At 44.8% G+C, this 17,636-nt stretch overlaps 2 protein-coding genes across 5 annotated transcripts in view; one reads left to right on the top strand and one right to left on the bottom strand.

Annotated features, from left to right (window-relative positions):
• The window catches only part of ube2o (ubiquitin-conjugating enzyme E2O), a 14,472-nt gene extending 11,999 nt beyond the window's left edge, over positions 1-2,473 (top strand). For both annotated transcript variants that reach the window (XM_028972716.1, XM_028972715.1), the window contains 2 exons: positions 1,029-1,086; positions 1,239-2,473. In XM_028972716.1, the coding sequence (XP_028828549.1) occupies positions 1,029-1,086; positions 1,239-1,933 (753 nt within the window). In that variant the 3' untranslated portion in view covers positions 1,934-2,473. The remainder of the gene's footprint in view (positions 1-1,028; positions 1,087-1,238) is intronic.
• Positions 1,809-17,636, bottom strand: LOC114786009 (sphingosine kinase 1-like). Of its 3 annotated transcripts, none has more exons than XR_003749149.1 (6): positions 16,982-17,636; positions 11,014-11,163; positions 8,378-8,472; positions 8,145-8,260; positions 5,398-7,378; positions 1,809-1,925 (listed from the first exon to the last, which is right to left on the bottom strand). XR_003749149.1 is itself a non-coding variant. In XM_028972717.1 (5 exons), the coding sequence occupies exons 1-5, from the start codon at positions 17,451-17,453 to the stop codon at positions 6,493-6,495; spliced, it is 1,719 nt and encodes a 572-aa protein (XP_028828550.1). In that variant the 5' UTR covers positions 17,454-17,636; the 3' UTR covers positions 4,916-6,492. The 3 variants fall into 3 exon arrangements, 1 of the variants encoding a protein (XP_028828550.1); XR_003749150.1 differs by lacking the exon at positions 1,809-1,925 and adding an exon at positions 4,486-4,705; XM_028972717.1 differs by lacking the exon at positions 1,809-1,925 and having other exon boundaries at positions 4,916-7,378.

The raw sequence follows: 17,636 nt of genomic DNA, 5'->3' as shown, positions 1-17,636 counted from the left end.
TTTGGGCTTCGTGTTGCCAGTCGCCATGGAGATTCCAGCGTCTAAAACGGTTTGATTATTTGATGAGCATTAGGATGCTTTCACACCTTCAGTACGTTTGCTTTGGTCCAAATCAGTCGGTCTGTTTTGAATATCGTATTATTTTTCCTCTTGGTTCGGTTCCCTTTCACATGGGGAAAAATCCAAGTGAACCAAAATGCGTCACTTCAAATTGCGCGAGAACTTTCTCTCTGCTGAGTGGTCCGATGTATCGCTCTTGTGGACTATTTGACATGATTGGAGTAAATTTACATGAGTTTGATGTTGCCCTGCCCGATTTTTATATTATATTATATGCATTGACCACTTTAGGCAAAACCTACATTTTGAAAATGTAGCGCTGTTACGTCTTGACAATACAAAACACTATACTGATGCACCAAGGCACATAACAAGACAACACATGAGGTGGCGTGCATTAATCATACAAAACTGTGAAAACGACATTGAAATTTACCCTAGAGTCACAATTTGTTGCACATTGAGACCACACCTTTTCTTTTTCTTCATGCACTAAACCAAAATGTTTTTCAGTAATCACAAAGTATATGTAAAGACTATGTGTGACCATCAGAAAATGGAGTGGTAATTTTCATTTCACAGGTTGTAGGAGTGGATCTGAGGGCACTATAATCGAGGTACCAGGCGTACCGCACCCGAGTCCGCGAATTGAGATTGTTCTAGTTTCTGCTCTATTTTTTTTTATGTATATGTCTGCACTGAAGGAGCTGCTTTTAATCTCATTGTACATGCGTATAGTGACAATAAAAGGCATTCTATTCTATTCTAGGCAGTTGGTGGGGCTGGTTGTCAGATTTCATGTACGTTGCCAGGATTTGCATGACAAAGTAGATAACCAGCTTAGAGAGAAACGTCCCTTATTCATTTCTTGCTTATTTCAGCCCCAAACTGTCAAAAATGCATCAAAACTAACAAAAACTGGGTTCCTCACTTATTCCTCTTACGATTCTCTATTTTCCTCTTTGTAGGGTACTGAGCGATGGACCAGCAAGTCCAGCCTGCTGCAGGTGCTCATCTCAATTCAAGGTTAGAAAACTTTTTACCTGGTAATTATAGATCAAGAAAACTGTTCAGATGTCCTAGAAAGTGAGTCCTGACATTATTAACATTACTAATCGTCAATGCCTTAACAGATAAAACGGTTAAACCAGCATGTAAAAAAACGTAACTCTCCTCAGGCCTGATCTTGGTGAACGAGCCGTACTACAACGAGGCGGGCTTCGACAGCGACCGCGGCCTGCAGGAGGGCTACGAGAACAGCCGCTGCTACAACGAGATGGCGCTCATCAAAATGGTGCAGTCCACAACGCAGCTACTGCAGCATCCTGTCGAGGTCTTTCAGCAGGAGATCCGCGAACACTTCCGCTGGAGCGGCTGGAGGCTGGTGCACCGGCTGGAGTCGTGGTTGGAGCTGGACGGGGCCGCGGTGGAGCGAGGGCCCCGGGGGCCCGTCCGCGAGCCGCTGGAAGAGATGCCCCAGGCCCTGGCCCACAGCAGTCCCAGCAAGCAGGACGTTCGGGAAGAGGAGCTGGAGGACTCGGGGCTGAGCACCTCCACTGCCGCGGCGCAGCAGGACCTGAGCCAGAGCTCGGACTGCGGCAGGTCCGAGTGCCCGGGCGGGTCGACGGTGGCCAGCGATGGGTTGCACGCTGCCAAGGCCGCCCAGGAGACGTCTCAGCCGACGGTCAGACCAAAGAAGCGGAGGAAGAGCTACCGGAGCTTCTTACCTGAGCGCAGCGGCTACCCCGACATTGGCTTCCCGCTCTTCCCCCTGTCCAAAGGCTTCGTCAAGAGCATCCGTGGCGTTCTCCAGCAGTACCGGGTGGCCCTCGTCACTGCTGGCGTCCCCGACCAGTGCTCTTTCACTTCATAAAAAAAAAAAAAAATATATATATACACATACACACAGTAATTATCCCACCTTCCTGTCTGCAAAGAGCTATAATGTGGCTCCGCCCACCCTGACTACTCCCCCTGCGCTACAAAAACTTGTGTTTGCCAGCAGCCTACTGCCTTTACCCTTTTATGGAGGTTTCTTTTAAAAAAAAAAAAGGAGGAACAAAAAGTGAAATACAAATGTTCTCTGGTGAGAATCATGCTGGCCAGGTGTGCTGTCACCCCCCCCCTCCTCCTCTTTTGGTGAGGGTGGGGTTACTGCTTACTTACTCCCCATGCACACGCCCCCCCTCTCCCGCCAACACTCCGGTCGCTCAGGGAGACGTGGATGGGGCTTGAAACATTGACTGCTCCTGCTGTGGGCATCCCTGAATGGCCATCCATCAAACTGTAGACACGAGCTGGGGCGGGGCGGTGAAAATTCTTCTCTGCTTTTCCATGATGTTCTGTGACAAACCGGTAGCTCAGGCCGACTGTTCTACTTGCTTTTTGTGAAGAACTCAATTTCCCAGCATGACTTGGTCTCACAGTCCTCGTCTTTACGCTCGCTGCTGCTCTGTTCTTTTTGCCAATCAACATTTACAATCTTGGTAGGCTTTAAAAAATTATTTGAAAATTGCTTTTTTTTTTTTTTTTTTTTTTTTTTTGGCCTAAAACCCAGACAGGAAAATGCTGTCCAGTTTTTCGTACACGCAGAATCTTTGAGTGAAACGTTTACATTCGTACAGAAAGGCCAGCTCCAGGGGGTTATGTTGACCCTTGCACTGTCTGTCTTCATAATGGTCTCTGGAGCCTTTTGGAACTCGTACATAGTTCTCATTCCATTTAAAACAGCAGCGCTGTCTAGGTTAATGTATTACAAGTTTTTTTTTTTTTGCCATTAATTAAAAATATTATACATATGATGCAGTGTGCTTTTTTTAGTGATAGGTTCTGCCTGAGAAGAAAGGGGTTAAAGGGGTTATTGAAAAAACAGTGGTGTTAAAATAGATCACAATGTAATAATTTTTTTGCCATTCATTAAATAATATTAAAAAAAAAAATGTAACTGTGATAAAGAAATGTGCTGATTTGAAAGAGTGAGCTTGTTAAATTGGGTGTTTTTTTTTGTAAAATGTATTGCTATAAAGTGTTAAAGCGATTAACAATTTTTTAATCATCTGACTGAATGTGATCAATTCTCCCTGCGAGGACATGCACTTATGATTGGAGAGGAAAATATTAGCAGTAAATGTATCGCTAGCATTTAAATGCAGTTTTTACACATTTTGACACCCCTTAACGCAGTGATTGCAGTAAAGATGACTGGAAAACAAGCGTTGTGGTGTAAAGAATTGTGTGAATGTAATAAACAGCCCCAAATTTTTCTCTATTGACCATAACATTTTAATTCTAATTTTTTTTGGTTTTTTTAACATCCAAATTTTGTTATTAAACACTTGTTGAAACTAATTCGTGCAGCTATACATCTGGGATGAAATGTGTGGCAATTAAAACATTTAAGGTGGACATACAGACTTCTAATATCCCATTTGCACACAATCCATTCATGGAAAATTTGACACCACTGTTTTTTTTATAAATATTTTGCTTCCTTAGTATTATCTGAGATGCAGTGTACTTTAGTAGGGAAATGGATAAATGACAATTTAAAAAAAAAAAAAAAAAAAAAAAAAAACTGATCAGCACTTTTGATGAGTTAACATTGACAGCCCTGATTTTTAAAACACAATATTCAGTTCTTGTGAATGTTTTTTTTTTTTTCTTTCTATCACATATGTTCTAAAGCACTGGAAATTCCCAGGCTGACATGGCCCGTCCTCCCGTCCACAACAAGCAAACAACACAACTGCCCCTGCCAACAGCTCCATTTTACAAGTCTATTTACATAAACACGTTGCCTTACTTCACATTCATTCCAATCCGTTTCTCACTTTACACACGGCCCCTTACCCATCTGAGTAGGTGTTAGTGCTGTTCATTCTACCTGGGACTTGATCTGGGCCTCGGGAGATCAATTCCTCAAGAGGCTGAGCACAAAGAACATAATTTTTTTCTTCCAGTGTCTCCCTGCTCTTTTGTACCTGGAGTTCAGTTGTCGGTATTAACATGATGTAGCAACTATGAATATGCTGATACTCTGTTCACTCACAACCACCAGGGGGCAGTGCAGACTCCCAATCGAATGAGGCTTGAATTTTTTTGTTTACATTTCAGGTTCACATCATTTTCATACATGCTGAGAGGGCCTACTGCACAAAAACGTCGCCACAAGCTTTACACCAAGGCTGGGCGGTGACCCGAAAAAGACACCACTCTGGGGTCAGAGGTCATCACCATGTAATTCATATGAAAACAGGCCCAGCTAGATTTTACACACAAGAGGACAACTTTGCACAAGAGTTCATGTTTTTCAGTTAACATCCAAAAGCAAAATGTGAATTTTGTGTCTTCCATTTGATTATGGCTAATTCCTGGCAGGTTATCAGACCCAAACACATTCTCACCTGTGCTTTCTTCCATTGGGGTGTTCTGATCTTATCTCACTTGTCCTCAAAATGTGAAGCTGGGTCTTGCGACAAAAACAAGAATTTACCAAGCACACTGAAGATTTTTGTTCTTTCCGTATTCGTGTACAGCACTCGTCCCATAAGCAATTTCAGCCAAAGCATGTAAACATGTTGCTTTAAGCCTTAAACGGCTCCACACAAGACTTGACTATATGATGTTCTGACATTTTCACAGTGGCCTGTATTGGTAAAAGAAGAAAAAAAACAAAAAAAAAACAAAAAAAAAAAAACATTTGTAGCCTGATCCTTCTGTACAGACGTCATGACTATGTAGAATTATATATAAATTATATATATTTAACAAGAGTTCTAAGTGGTCATGTGAATGCTTGGCTCATATGTGTATAAATTGCTATATATATATGATTTTTTTTCTTCTCCTTGGGTCTATTTGTATTTTTTTTTACTTTTATTTTGGTCGCATTTAAAAGCAACCTTTGGAAGTGATGCATTAAACTTTTTGCAAGCAGAACAATAGCATTCAGACAATGAGAGCATTTGCTTCTTGTATTGTCATTTTTATTTGTAACTATTTATTTTACAAAAATTACATTTGCAACAAAAAATAGCTCTTTTTGAGACATGGTTTAAAGAATAGCATCAGAATAACTAATCACATACATCAGATGTTTTGGTGAATAAATCCCCCACAAATTTCACCCAAGGGTCACTATGCCAAAACAACAGAACTTATTTTACAAAGTGTTTTTGATGCTTTCTAATTAATTATCAAACCCAATTATCTTTTTGGCCATCCCATAATTAGCTCATGTAAAAATTAAGTCTCTCAACATTTCAAGTGTCGGCAAATATCTATATCACAGTGAATGAATGTTATTATTTTTTTTATTGAGTTAAAGGTCCTACTCACGTCATGAGGAGCTTTGAGGAATGTGAACACAAGGTTGACCAGTTCTTCAGGGTTTAGTGACCCCACCCTCACATGCCCTTCTATCTGCCCAATGCAGCTTGACAATCTTCCTGCCACTAGAAGGCGCTGTATCAAGGCACACCATTTGTGTAAAACATCTTGCATAGCTGACTGCTTCAAATATTTAGTACTTCATGGATCGGTTTGTTTTTCACGGACTTAGTCCTAGACTTCATTGAAGGTCTCTTTAAGTCTAGGACTGGGTTTAATACATGAACACAATGCTTTACCTAGCAGTTTCACAGTTTGAATAATTTTTTATGTGAGCTAACAGTAGTAAACTGAGAACAAATGTCTTCCAGAACATTTGCTTAAAGGCAAAAATGGACACCAAAGTAAGGTGTCCATGATCTTGTAAATCGACAAAATCCTGGAGAAATCCTATGCCGTCTATAGCCATTACCTACCCCCACCTCCCCTCTTTCTCAGTGTCAGCAACTGCAGCTAATTTCTGCAGAGCAACTGTTTGTCAGTTTCTCCTTTTGTGATTTAAGGCAGAATCGCCACTGTGCCTAGTGCATATGGGAGGAGGGGAACAGTCATCTGATTCAGTCTGGGAGGAGGGAGCGGTTTGGTTAGGATGTGGGGGATGGGTTGAGGACGGGCGCCACACCCACAAACTGGAGTTGAGCCACCTCAAAACCCAGATCTCTCCTGGACAACCTTCAAAAATATTTAATGGTCCATCCAGCGGACCAGAAGGCAAAACACTGGGTCAAATCGCAGCAGTAAATCAGACTGGTGCGACCGTGCTCTTTTCATTTTGGGAAAAGTCACTGAGGCAAGCAACACAGCAAATCAGGCCATGTTAGGAAGACCATAGTTATCCTCGTGCAATTGTCTGGAAGAACCAGCTCTTTGGACTTGTTCCATTCCGGAACAGAAACTGAGCAGGAAATCAATAAATAAATCAGACCCACCACCCATACACAAATCAGGAATAAATATCATCATGTGTAAGATGTTCTGAAAGGAATGCATATTTATTTTCAAGTACCAGAATTTGGAACTCTCTGGATCTGTACGCTAATGCTGTTAACTTGCTATAAGTCGAGCGAGCCCGCTGTGGATCTGGGCCTGCACTGGCCCGTAGTCCACCAGCTCGCCGTCCACTGTTATCGTACCCTTGGGCGAGTAAGGCTCCAGGCGTAGTGCCCGAACCTTCACGTAGACCACGTGAGGGCAGCTTGTAGCCAGGTGGGTTCCCTTTTCCATCGCAAGGAAGAGCCTGAGCAAGGCGGAGCGTGAAATTCCTGCCTTGACGTAGATCAGGTGGATGATGCCGTCCTCCAGGGCCGAACTGGGGGCACCCACAAGGTCTTCAGCCAGGTGAGACTGGTACATGGCCAGCACCAGAACAAAGCTCTCCTCCTGCACCACCGTCCAAGTGCTGGGCACAGGTTGGTCCAGGGGGACCAAGAGGGAGTCTGGAGGCCCATGGGAAGAGACTGAGCAAGTGTCTCTACGCTCGGCTTTGTAGGAATTGTTGGAGTTGCAGGAGTCATGTAGGGTGTGGCCCAAACTCTGTGAATTCCCAACCGAATGGCGCATCGAGGAGAAGCCCAAGGTTGAGGGCTGCAGCTCTGGAGACATGTCTGTGTGTGTGGCTGAAGGTGGAGCTGTGACAGAGGGGGACAAAGACGACTCTTGTGCGGGCAAGTATGCCAGCCTACCCTGGTAAACCCGCAGCGAGGCCAGCCGAACCAGGGTCCCCATGGTGAAACGAGCTGCGCCCATGTGCCGGTACTTCTCGCTCTCGATGTCCACGTCGGCCACAAAGCCCCAGGCCAGGGAGAGGAATGAGAAGAGGCGCCGGCTGGAGCCCATGCAGACTGACGTCAGGTCCATGCGCGACACCACTCCCTTGCAGAGCATGAAGCTACAGCTCACCAGCAGCTGCTCGCCCGACACTGGCTGGAACCTGCCGAGAAAGGAGCGGTGAGAAGACAACAAAGACGACCCAGCTGGTAGGGGCAGAGGTCGCCTGCCGCAAGGACCAATTACTTTCCACTTCGTGGGGCGCCCATTCTGAATGTCACCACCACTATGGCGGATATTTTAGGGACACTATATAAGACTTCACAACATAACACTATCTAGTACACCAATCAGAATCCTTGAATAAATGCCACACTGATTATCTTATTGGGGGGTATTCTGGGTTCCTAAGTGTCGTGTCTGGCGCATTCTGCCTGAAACCGGGTTTAGGCAGATGTGTGTGTGTGTTTTGGTGCATTTTTGAATGTATAGACTTCAGCTGACATTAGCAAACAAGCCTAATACAAACCTTCAGATGCATGTAATATGACATTTCATCTTTCACTGAAGAAATAAAAACAAATCCCTAATCAAGATTTTTTTTTTAACTAAAACCACACGTCACAATTGTACTGTATATATTAGTATATGTAATAAGATCAATATCATCAGTAAGCACAAGGTTCATATTTCCATGACCAGAAAGCCCCAGACACTCAGCCCCTCTACAGGAAAGAGAACAAAACAGCCTCTGGACTGTTCCCCCCCTTTTGTGCCGTGCTGTGACTGGGCCAGAACATCGTTTGTGGGTTTGTGCTGATACCCCACATGACGCTGATGAAAAATCCAGCAAAGGCTTTAATTCTATTCCTATTATCTGTGGATGTTGGCCAATTGTGCACGATGGTGACACGACAAGCGGTTCTCACCCAGAGTAGCGGTGGATGGAGGCTGCCAGCGCGTTCCCCGAACCCCCTGGTAGGATCCCCAGTGGGGTCTGGATGGCGTCCTCCCAGTCCTCCCTCTCCATCAGCCCATTCACCACCTGAAGACAGAATAAATGAATATTTACTACCTATGTCTGTCTGGGTACTTTTCCACAGTTCCAAACCCTTTCACCACCCCGGTGTGAGTTTCTCCACCCTCAGAGCTGCTACGTCACCTCGAACAGCAGGCCGTCCCCAGACATGATGACCAGCACGTCCCACTGAGACAGGTCGGCCTCCCGCACCAGGTCCCGAGCGTGGTTCTGCTGCTCTGGAACACAGCGAATGATGAGCTGATATTATCAAGAAAACAGATTCCAAACGTTTAAGAAATTAGTTGTTTCTGTAAAAATTACTATTATAATGATTTTTGTTTTGTAAAGATATTGTCCTTTTTTCAAGTTGTGTCCCTTATCAACTCTGTAAGATAATTAAATGATCTCGCTTCTAGTAAAACACCCCCCATGAAACGCTTCCATTATTCCATACCTTTTTGCGTGCCTGATCGAGCTGACGAAGTGCAAGCATCACACATTTTATTAATCACACACACAGATACTTTTTTCGCTTTTAAAAAAATTTTGAATATTTGACTTGCACAACATGATCGGTTCTGTGAAATCGTTCTCCTGCAGGAAAGGACCCAATACCAGGAGTTTTCATTCCAGCAATTCCTGCACAAGGACGATATAAAGCACGCAGGGTGAAAATGTTGAAGGCTGAAATGAAAAGACTCGGGAATGGTGTTCACTTTGCCCCCAAGGCTGCTAGTATCAGCGATCAATGATCGACCTGAATCACTGAACAAGAATGAAGAACAACAGGAAAGAATCTGGCTGTAGACCACCCGGCTTGACAAGGTCTGCGAGCGACGTTAATGTCTAACTGCTGAACCATGGCGAATTAAACATTTCTTGCATGAAGCTCCATTTGTCTGGATTAAATATTAATCCCGTTGTAAACGAGGGCCACGAGGTGGTGGACTGCAGACCAATTCATCCTGGTTTTAGAATTTCGTGTACTTCCTGTACTCACCAAAGCCTTGGAATAACCCCCCCGTCCAGGTCTTAGTGGAGATATGGAAGCACCTCGTAAGGTGACCAGAATCAGGTAACAATATCAGCAATTATAGGCTAAGAAATGAATCTACAAACCAATGAAGGACTGTGGTTCTTCTTGTAGTACCCTAGTGGATGAACTGAGGACCACAAAGCGAGCCTTCACACCCAAGTACGTTTGCTTTGGTCCAAATCAGTTGGTGAATTTTGGATATTGTATCATTTCCATCTTGGTTTGGTTCCCTTACACGTAACCAAAATGCGTCGTTTCAAATCACTTCTCCCTGCTAATTGGTCAGATGTATCGCCACGGGAACAACCAAAGTAAATACAGGAAGCACATATGCTGTTGTGGATGGTTTTTGTGTGTAATCGGAGGGGCATGATGGAAGTGTGTTTACGCATGTTGGTTGTTGCCCTGCCGATTTTATATTATATTACATGCAAAGCATACATTTTGAAAATGACAATAATAGTCGCTGGAACTCCCGGTTATATTCAGTGCATTTCGCACTTTAATATAGTCCTTTAATGTGGCATTGTGCAGCAGACCTCTCGTTCTTTGACTGTTAAAAAAAAAATTACGACATTCAAATGTACCCACAATTCACTGTTCTCAAATCATGTGATCGTGTTTGGTCCCGTAGAACCCAGTTCCTGTCTGAAGGAAGATCTCCCCCTTGCCTGAAGCCAAGTCCCCTGTCCATTTCTCATCAACATCTGCCCCCTGGGGAAGCATCCAGTTACCTGCTGCTTCTTTTATTTTTCTTCAGCACCAGTAGAGGGGGGTCAGTTCCCTCTCACCAGGTCCAGGATCTGGAGCTGTGAACCATCTGATAAGAAACAGTGGCTGCTTTTGGGGGGAAGTGGTCTGGTCATTGTGCAATGGCATCTTCACTGGTCAACAGACTGAAGGTTCTTGCAGTAACGGTCAACAGTGAGAAGTTGACTGAAATGAGGATTAACAATCTCCAAACTGCAAACCAATCAGACCAAACATTAAAACTCCACCAGACCTCTGAAGATATCTGCTGTGCTAGTTGTGAGGGTGCTGAATTGGATTGAGAACTGCAGAATTTCAAACTGAACTGCAGTGTGTCAGGATGCATTATCCTGCTTATTATCCTGCGTGGGGGTGGACTTGGTCGGCGACAATATTGAAGTTTGGCAATGAAGTTTTAGGTTAAACCTGCACACTCTTTTTAGTATTCAGCACCGTAGACACACCTTGGACTCTTTCACGGCTAACAGGTGACTGTCAGGAAACTGACAGGGTGACAGAGGGGGAGAGAGACACGTTGACTACGTTGCCCTCTAAACGCCAACACGCTATGCGCATTAAAGCATTCATTTGCATACACTGAATGGGAGCTGTTCTGGAAACACAAACAGATCCATAGCTGAAAATTGCTGTAAAAAATTGTAAATTTCTTATTAATTACTAATTTGCTATTTTACAGGAGTTACACACACAAAAAGTTTTGCTAAAAATAGGAATTTGCTGCACACACCACAAATGCTTCACATATGACCTAAGGAACCCTCATGGAAGCTAAATGGTGAGTTTGGTTGCCCTGGACAACCACATGACGAGAGTCACCCATAATCGTAATCCAGGGGAACGGTCAGGACGTGGCTTCGCAGAAATAATAAATGCCGCCTGTTTTTTCAGGGCCAGGGCCTGGAATACAGGTTGCAAACTGGAAATTTGGCACGGATCTGAGCTTTGTATGAATATGAAGGTGCTTTCTTACTGGTCACTATTAGTGTAAATCGGATCCCAGCTTCGTTAAGCATGTGCTGGACGTGGCTGGTGAAAAGGGACAGGGCGTGACCCTTCCCACTGCGGGGGTTCAGAAGCAGAAGCATCCTGCAGGGCCAACCGACCTCACGGTACAGGACGCCTGGAACAGAAGAGGAAAGAAGAAGATGGGGAGTGAGCCTAAAATAGTTTCAAAGCAAAAACAATACTCCGATATTAATCGCTATAAGAAATTAGCAGTCATTTTGATATTTTTCTTTAGATGCAATTTTCAATGGTTTAAACGTACAGTTTAAAGAAGGCTGCCTAATCTCAGTAACAAGTTCACTTGTTTAAAAAGTATTTCAAACGAGTCTAACACTAACACACACACAGGCACACACAAAAAAAAATTGTCTAGCACTCTAGCATGTTCTATTCTTGACAAGTTAGACCTTATCAGGGCTCTTAGTTTCACAATATATGGAAACCGAATGGGAATTGCTGGTGTCTTCCTCTTGTAAGTCCCTTTGGATAAAAGCCTCTGCCAAGTAAAGTAAAGTAAAGAACGCTTTACAGATACGGTGACTTCATGGAGGCTAAATGGTGGGTTTGGCTGCCCCGAACAACCACATGACGAGCACCACCCGTAATCGTAATCCCGGTGTCGTCCTGCAGGGAAACGGGCGGGACATGAACAAAATAAGTGGGTGGTGTGGGTGTGTCCCACTTCACAAGGACACTTAAACCCTTGATGGCAGGAAGTGGGCGAAGGAGCAAAATCCCCAACACCGCGTCAGTTTTATGTCTCGGCTAATTTTAAAAAAAGCCTGCGTTTACAGGCAGGGGAAATTGAGGCGATCTGGACAGGGTCATGGTCACCACAAGCTTAAATAGATGGAAAACATCTGCAGAGAAGATCAACACATGCACATGGTTCGATGATAGAACATGAATCAGATATCACCTCCTTATTACAACAAGAAAACTAAACAGTGAACACATTTATTGAGGGGTTCTTCAGACAGAAGTGGCTGCTTGCTGGTTGTCTGTATGTTGGAGAGGAGGAACCCACGCAGCCAGACATTTGTTTTATTGGTCTGTAATTATTTCTGCTGCATCAACAAAGTTTTTTTTTTTTTTTTAAAAAGGAGGAGCCTGTAGGCATGATTGACATCTCTCACCCACCCCACTTCTTTATTCTGGACAATTTAACCCCTCTCCTGTCAACATGTCACATGCACAGATGACTTCTGACCTTGAAACCTAATCAGTTCAATTCATGAGTCCAGTTAATGGGCAACAATAACCAAGCAGCAGAATTTGGTTTCATAATTGAATTCATGCCCAGGTATAAAGTTCCATAAGGGCACTGGCAATAAAACAATAAGTAAGGGTGGAAACGGTGTACACCCTGCTGACAGCAGGACAAATTATATTATATTACATCATATGTGCTGTGTGGCTCTTGTTACACATTCTGGAAGACCCTTTTAACCATTTACATATACATATTTCTTATTTGTTTATCTTATTTATTAGTGTGCTGCAGTGACAGAGAAACTCCCCGACTGGGATTAAGAAAGCACACCTAATCTAATCTCTGGTTTTCACTACAATTTATACTCTACTTTCACCTGTGATAAGAACCATATTGTATGCCCCATGTGGGTAAAGAGTCGCGAGGCTTAATAAAGCCAGAGTCCCCAGAACGTTTCTCTAGAACCCGCGCTGTTCACGGCTGCCTCTGCGTTTTCCCCCGTGGCATTTCTACAACACTGCCCCGCCCTCTGGGCATGCTCACCGCGCCCCGCGGCAGCGTGAATGGGCCGACTGCTCGGCCTTAAAAGGTCACGAACAGCCCCCTCAGCATGTTCGGCGGAAGCGTGTGTGATCCGTGCTCAAATTCTGATTAAATGTATAGAATTTAGGGTATAGAATATTGTGATAATTGTTGATCTCATGAAACCCTGATGTAGGCCATTTCTCGAAGAAAATAACTCACATCATCTTAATATTTCGCCGTTCTTGTTGCCTCTTTTTGGTGCTTTCTGCCCCCCGAGTGAAGCCCGGGCCCCCGACCACACAGGAAGTGAGATGTGAGAATTTAGAATGTGGCGTGGAGCTGTGGGTGAGTAACGTTCCCTCCCAAAACCATGAGTTCATTCAGAAAATAAAAACGCCGTTTATTCTGACTTATTTTCTCCCCGTGTGCCTCAGATGTTCATTCAGTCCTTCCCTTCAGCAGTCACGTCATTAAAATAGGTTACTTTTCACTCCAATCTTCTCCGAGTTGGGAAAAGACCAGGAAAGATCTCTGATGTTATCAAGTGTGGCGTGAAAGCAGAATTCTTCTAACAGCAGGTCCTGAATCTGGACCTGAACTACAACTTGAATTTATGCTGCTTGGCAGGCTGAGTGAGAACAAGAGCAGCAAACTTCAGGGAGGGTGAACAAAACAAACGTAAAAAAAAATTTAAAAATACGGGAACGACGCAGGCCAATCACAATCTTTCTCGGATCAACAGAGTTTTTAAGTTGAACCTGCATTATATTCACCACACAAGCAACAAGGATCAAGTTCAGATCATGAATTCTAATTAAATGCTTGAATTCAACTCAGATAAACATGTTAAAACGTTCAGAGTTGAGTGTGACACCCCAGTCATGTGACACAGACCCACCTTGTTGCGCTCTGAATGAAAACAGTCAGCTCTGTGGACGGGGAGAACTTATCAAATATCGCCTGCCATGATTCACGTTGCCGGATAGTATGCTCCTACGCCCCGCCTACATCCATTCTCCTGAGACAACGCCCTCGGCATTTCATTAACACAGCGTCCCGCAATGCACCGTGGGTAACCTAGATAACGAGCTGGCACCCGGCTCAAAATATCAAAGGTCTCTGAGGGCTTCTTCCACACAAAGATCTCTAGAGAGACAACCAAGAGTCCTTGGATGTATTGATTTATTTCTGCTTATCAAGATGACGATGGCAATAAAAGTCTCATTTAGCCTTGGACGGCAGTGACTGACTGAGGTCTCCTTTGCCGGGTCTGGAGAGGCCACGCCATTAAGATCTCCTAACGATCTCCTTTCTTTAGACACCAACGAGTATTCCGGTAGCGCAGGAACCGGTCTGAGAGTACGAAGACTTTTTAGACACAGCTTCAGATTTCTTACTCCTTCAGTGTGAAAAATGTACCCAAATTTAAGCATCTCTTTACTGAAGGAACCTAAACTCCTGCTGTTTTAGGAACCTAAATGCCTGTCCTGCTGCTCGCTTTGATAAGGACAACTTTAAAGCTCTTCTTGTAAACGGTTCCACAACTTTTGCTTTTCCTCGTTCATCTGGTTGATTTGCGAAATACTTCCAGACCGAGCTCTTGATTTGTACGTTTTCTAGCAAACTTGCTCTCCTGTAAACTCGGGTCCTACGGGTAGCAGGGGGAGGGGCAGCCCACTGCAATGCCTGTTGAAAATTGTAGTGGTCTGCCGCAGAATTTAAGTATAGATATCAGCGCTAACTGGTTAAAAAAAAAAAAAAAAAAAAAAAAGGCGAGAGAGGTCTGTGGTTTTCATCATAGGTCCACTTCAACTGTGAGAAACAGAATGTAAAAAAAGAATCCAGGAAATCACACTGCATGATTTTTAAATAATTTACTTGTATAACGGTGCAGTATTTAGCCTTTAGCGCCTGCAAACAATCTGGAATTCTGTCGCTTCTTCTTTAAGAAGCTCTTCTATCCTTCACTCGTTACCTGTACTAATCTGTATAACAGCCAGACACCAACCTCCACCATGGGGTCTAAATACACCAGGCACATGACTGGGACCAAGCTTGGTGAGAAGAGATCAACTGTTGGAATTATTTCCAGATGCACTGTATTTGCACAATTACACAAAAAACATTCTTAAAAACAAAATACTATGCGACCTGGATTTTTTTCCCCCACAGTTGAAGTGTACATTTACAGCAGCATTTATCAAGTGTACCATTGATGAATATTATAGACCTCTCTTATCTTTGCCAAAATTTTTCCGCCCCGCTGTCTTTGTAACATGTGAATGTGAGCAACATGGTAGAGTCAACGAGTCGTCTATCCAGTATAACGCAAATGACCCTGCAAATTACCGACAGTCTTTAACAAGAAGACACTCAACGCAACTGGCGCCATCTTACTGACTGACTAGCCAACATCTCGACTTGCGCTTTTCACGTGTGTGTGTGTGTGCACTCGTGAATTATACATCACATCCTGATACATTAATGGCTCCTGCTAGTAAAAGAGATGGCACCAGTGACCACTTAACCAGGCCGGTGGTCTTAGTCCCAGTTTGGGAGGAGACGCCAAAGAGAATATTGAATATTCGGTGTATATTGCACTATTAACAGATAACAGACACGCCTGGCTGCTGTCCTGAGGCGTGGACTACACACAGATAAGACATCAAAGTTTCATAAAAAATAAACATTAAAAAACGTGCAGATTCACAAACATCGCTGTAGCACACAGATTTCATGCACCAAATTTAAAATGTTAGTTAATTTATTTCAATATACTGATGCACCTTAACTATATTAAGAAAGCACTGTGAATGAATAATTAACATGTTGACATTTTATAACAGGCTATATTAAACTGCATGGCAGATCGAGTAGTCATCGTTTTTTTTTTTTTTTTTATTCTGCCGCTCTATATGATCTCTTACAGATGAGAGCACTACAGACAACGCTGCTGGAACTGAACACACGAACCAGCCACAACATTAAAAGCAACCTGCCCGGGTTCTGATACTGATAATAGGGTCATGATGTATGGTTGTATTGATTGATTGCCCCACCTAGCGATCCCACTCATTATCCTGGATGTTCCCGCAATCAAACCGGCTGAAAGGGGTCACAGGGGTCAACCGATAACCAATACAACAAATTCTCACGTTTCTGCAGAAAATGTCTTGGACCTACACCCCTACTGTGAATGAGGGAGACGATCCGTGTTACAAGAACGGATCTTCATTGTTGCTCTCATCCAGCCGAGAGAAGCTAAAGGGTGCCGAATGCACAGCGTGCTCCGAGCTCCAACTCCCAGCGTGCAACTGAGATCCAGTCATGTCTCCAGCGGGCTTCCAGCTCAGCTCCTTCCCACAGGGGTGACCCCTGACTTCTCTGATCAAACACACTAGTCATTTTCCTTGTTTACACCAACATCAACGGTCATCTAAGTATACATTCGCTTCTCTGTCGTCAAATCAGTCGATAAAAATGCTTTGCTCCATAATTTCCAGCAATGATTTCCGGATCCGTGTTCTGAATACTCACATGCTGAATATAAAGCATGCAAACAGAACTAAAAACTTTAGAAACGAATGCATTGTATGTATTGCACTGTGAGACTTTAATTTGAAATGCGCAAAAAAAAAAAAAAATCGGTGTTTCACGGAAATGTCCACACTGGCGTACTTCAGTGCAATCATTCACCACTTTTTCTGCATCGTCCTAGAATTATCACTTAGGCCTCGAACCCTTTGCTCACCGAGACTGTGCTTACACGGTTTACCGGGCCGAGAGGCGAACAGCCTCTCTCGGCCAGGCCTGGCTCCACTGACACCAGGAGTCTTCCCCAGCCGGCCATTCTGATTGGCTGGCCAGAGGTGATGCTGGAAAATATCATCAATATGATCTCTCATCCTCAGCAGCTGGGCCCTTACTCGTGAAAAAGTTCCGAATCATAAAACATTCACAACGATCAATTGCACGGACATTATGCAGAAAACTAATTCAAAACTAATGATCATCAAAAGTAGAGCGATGGAGTTTGGACTTATAAACGCGTAAAGGGGCAACTTTCCAGTGTCCTTGAATGTTTATTTATTTTAGGCACCAGACTCGTGTATAAAAGCGCATCCAGAGAGGATCTGCACCGCCACGTTATATGGATCGCGTTTCGTGTCCCCGCAGGAGTAAAAAAGTCGCTCACCGCTCCGGGCGCCGATGGCCCGCGCCCAGCGCTCCGCCTCCTCCAGCGGCTCCCGGTGCGGCTCCCGGTGCGGCTCCCGGTGCGGCTCCCGGTGCGGCTCCCGGTGCGGCTCCCGGTGCGGCTCCCGGTGCGGCTCCCGGTGCGGCTCCCGGTGCGGCTCCCGGTGCGGCTCCACCCTGAAGCACACCTCCGTTCTCTGGCGGCTCTCGGCGGGGCTCGTCCAGCGCCGCCTGCGCGGGTAGAAGTAGGCGCTGAAGTAGGCGCCGCCGCCGCCGCCGCCGCCGCCGCGGAACGCCCGGGACCCGACGCAGTCCCGCAGGTGGAGCACCGCCCCGCTCCTGGCCGCGGCTCCCGCCGTCTTGAGCTGCTGGAACGTCAGCTCCTCCTCCGTCAGGCTCACGGCGTAGCGGACCTTCCTGCCGGGGCGGCCGGCGAACTCCCCGCGCATGTGGACCCGCGGGAGCGGATCCATCCTGACGGCGAGCAGACTGCGCCTGAGTCGGCAGGGGGGACCAGACTTCCTGCGGGGCGGGGCGGGAGCGAGAAGCGGAGCGGCGGCGAAATCAAAGAAGAATGAAAAAAGAATTCACAATATCAGCCAAAAAGAAAAAAAATCGAGGAACGAACAGAAGAACAACATTCGAGGCGTTTTTCT

The sequence above is a fragment of the Denticeps clupeoides genome, chromosome 3, assembly GCF_900700375.1.
Source record: "Denticeps clupeoides chromosome 3, fDenClu1.1, whole genome shotgun sequence".
Classification (NCBI taxonomy): Eukaryota; Metazoa; Chordata; class Actinopteri; order Clupeiformes; family Denticipitidae; genus Denticeps; species Denticeps clupeoides.
Note: the sequence above shows the minus strand (reverse complement) of the source record. Positions and strands in the feature narration are given on the sequence as shown.

Bases quoted from the DNA above. Each gene is read 5' to 3' on its own strand.
- LOC114786009 (XM_028972717.1), bottom strand. From the start codon at position 17,453: ATGGATCCGCTCCCGCGGGTCCACATGCGCGGGGAGTTCGCCGGCCGC. The intron at 8,473-11,013 runs GTAAGAAAGCAC...GCTGTGTTCCAG, and splicing joins ATTTACACTAATAGTGACCA to AGCAGCAGAACCACGCTCGG. The intron at 8,261-8,377 runs GTGACGTAGCAG...TTCTGTCTTCAG, and splicing joins GGGACGGCCTGCTGTTCGAG to GTGGTGAATGGGCTGATGGA.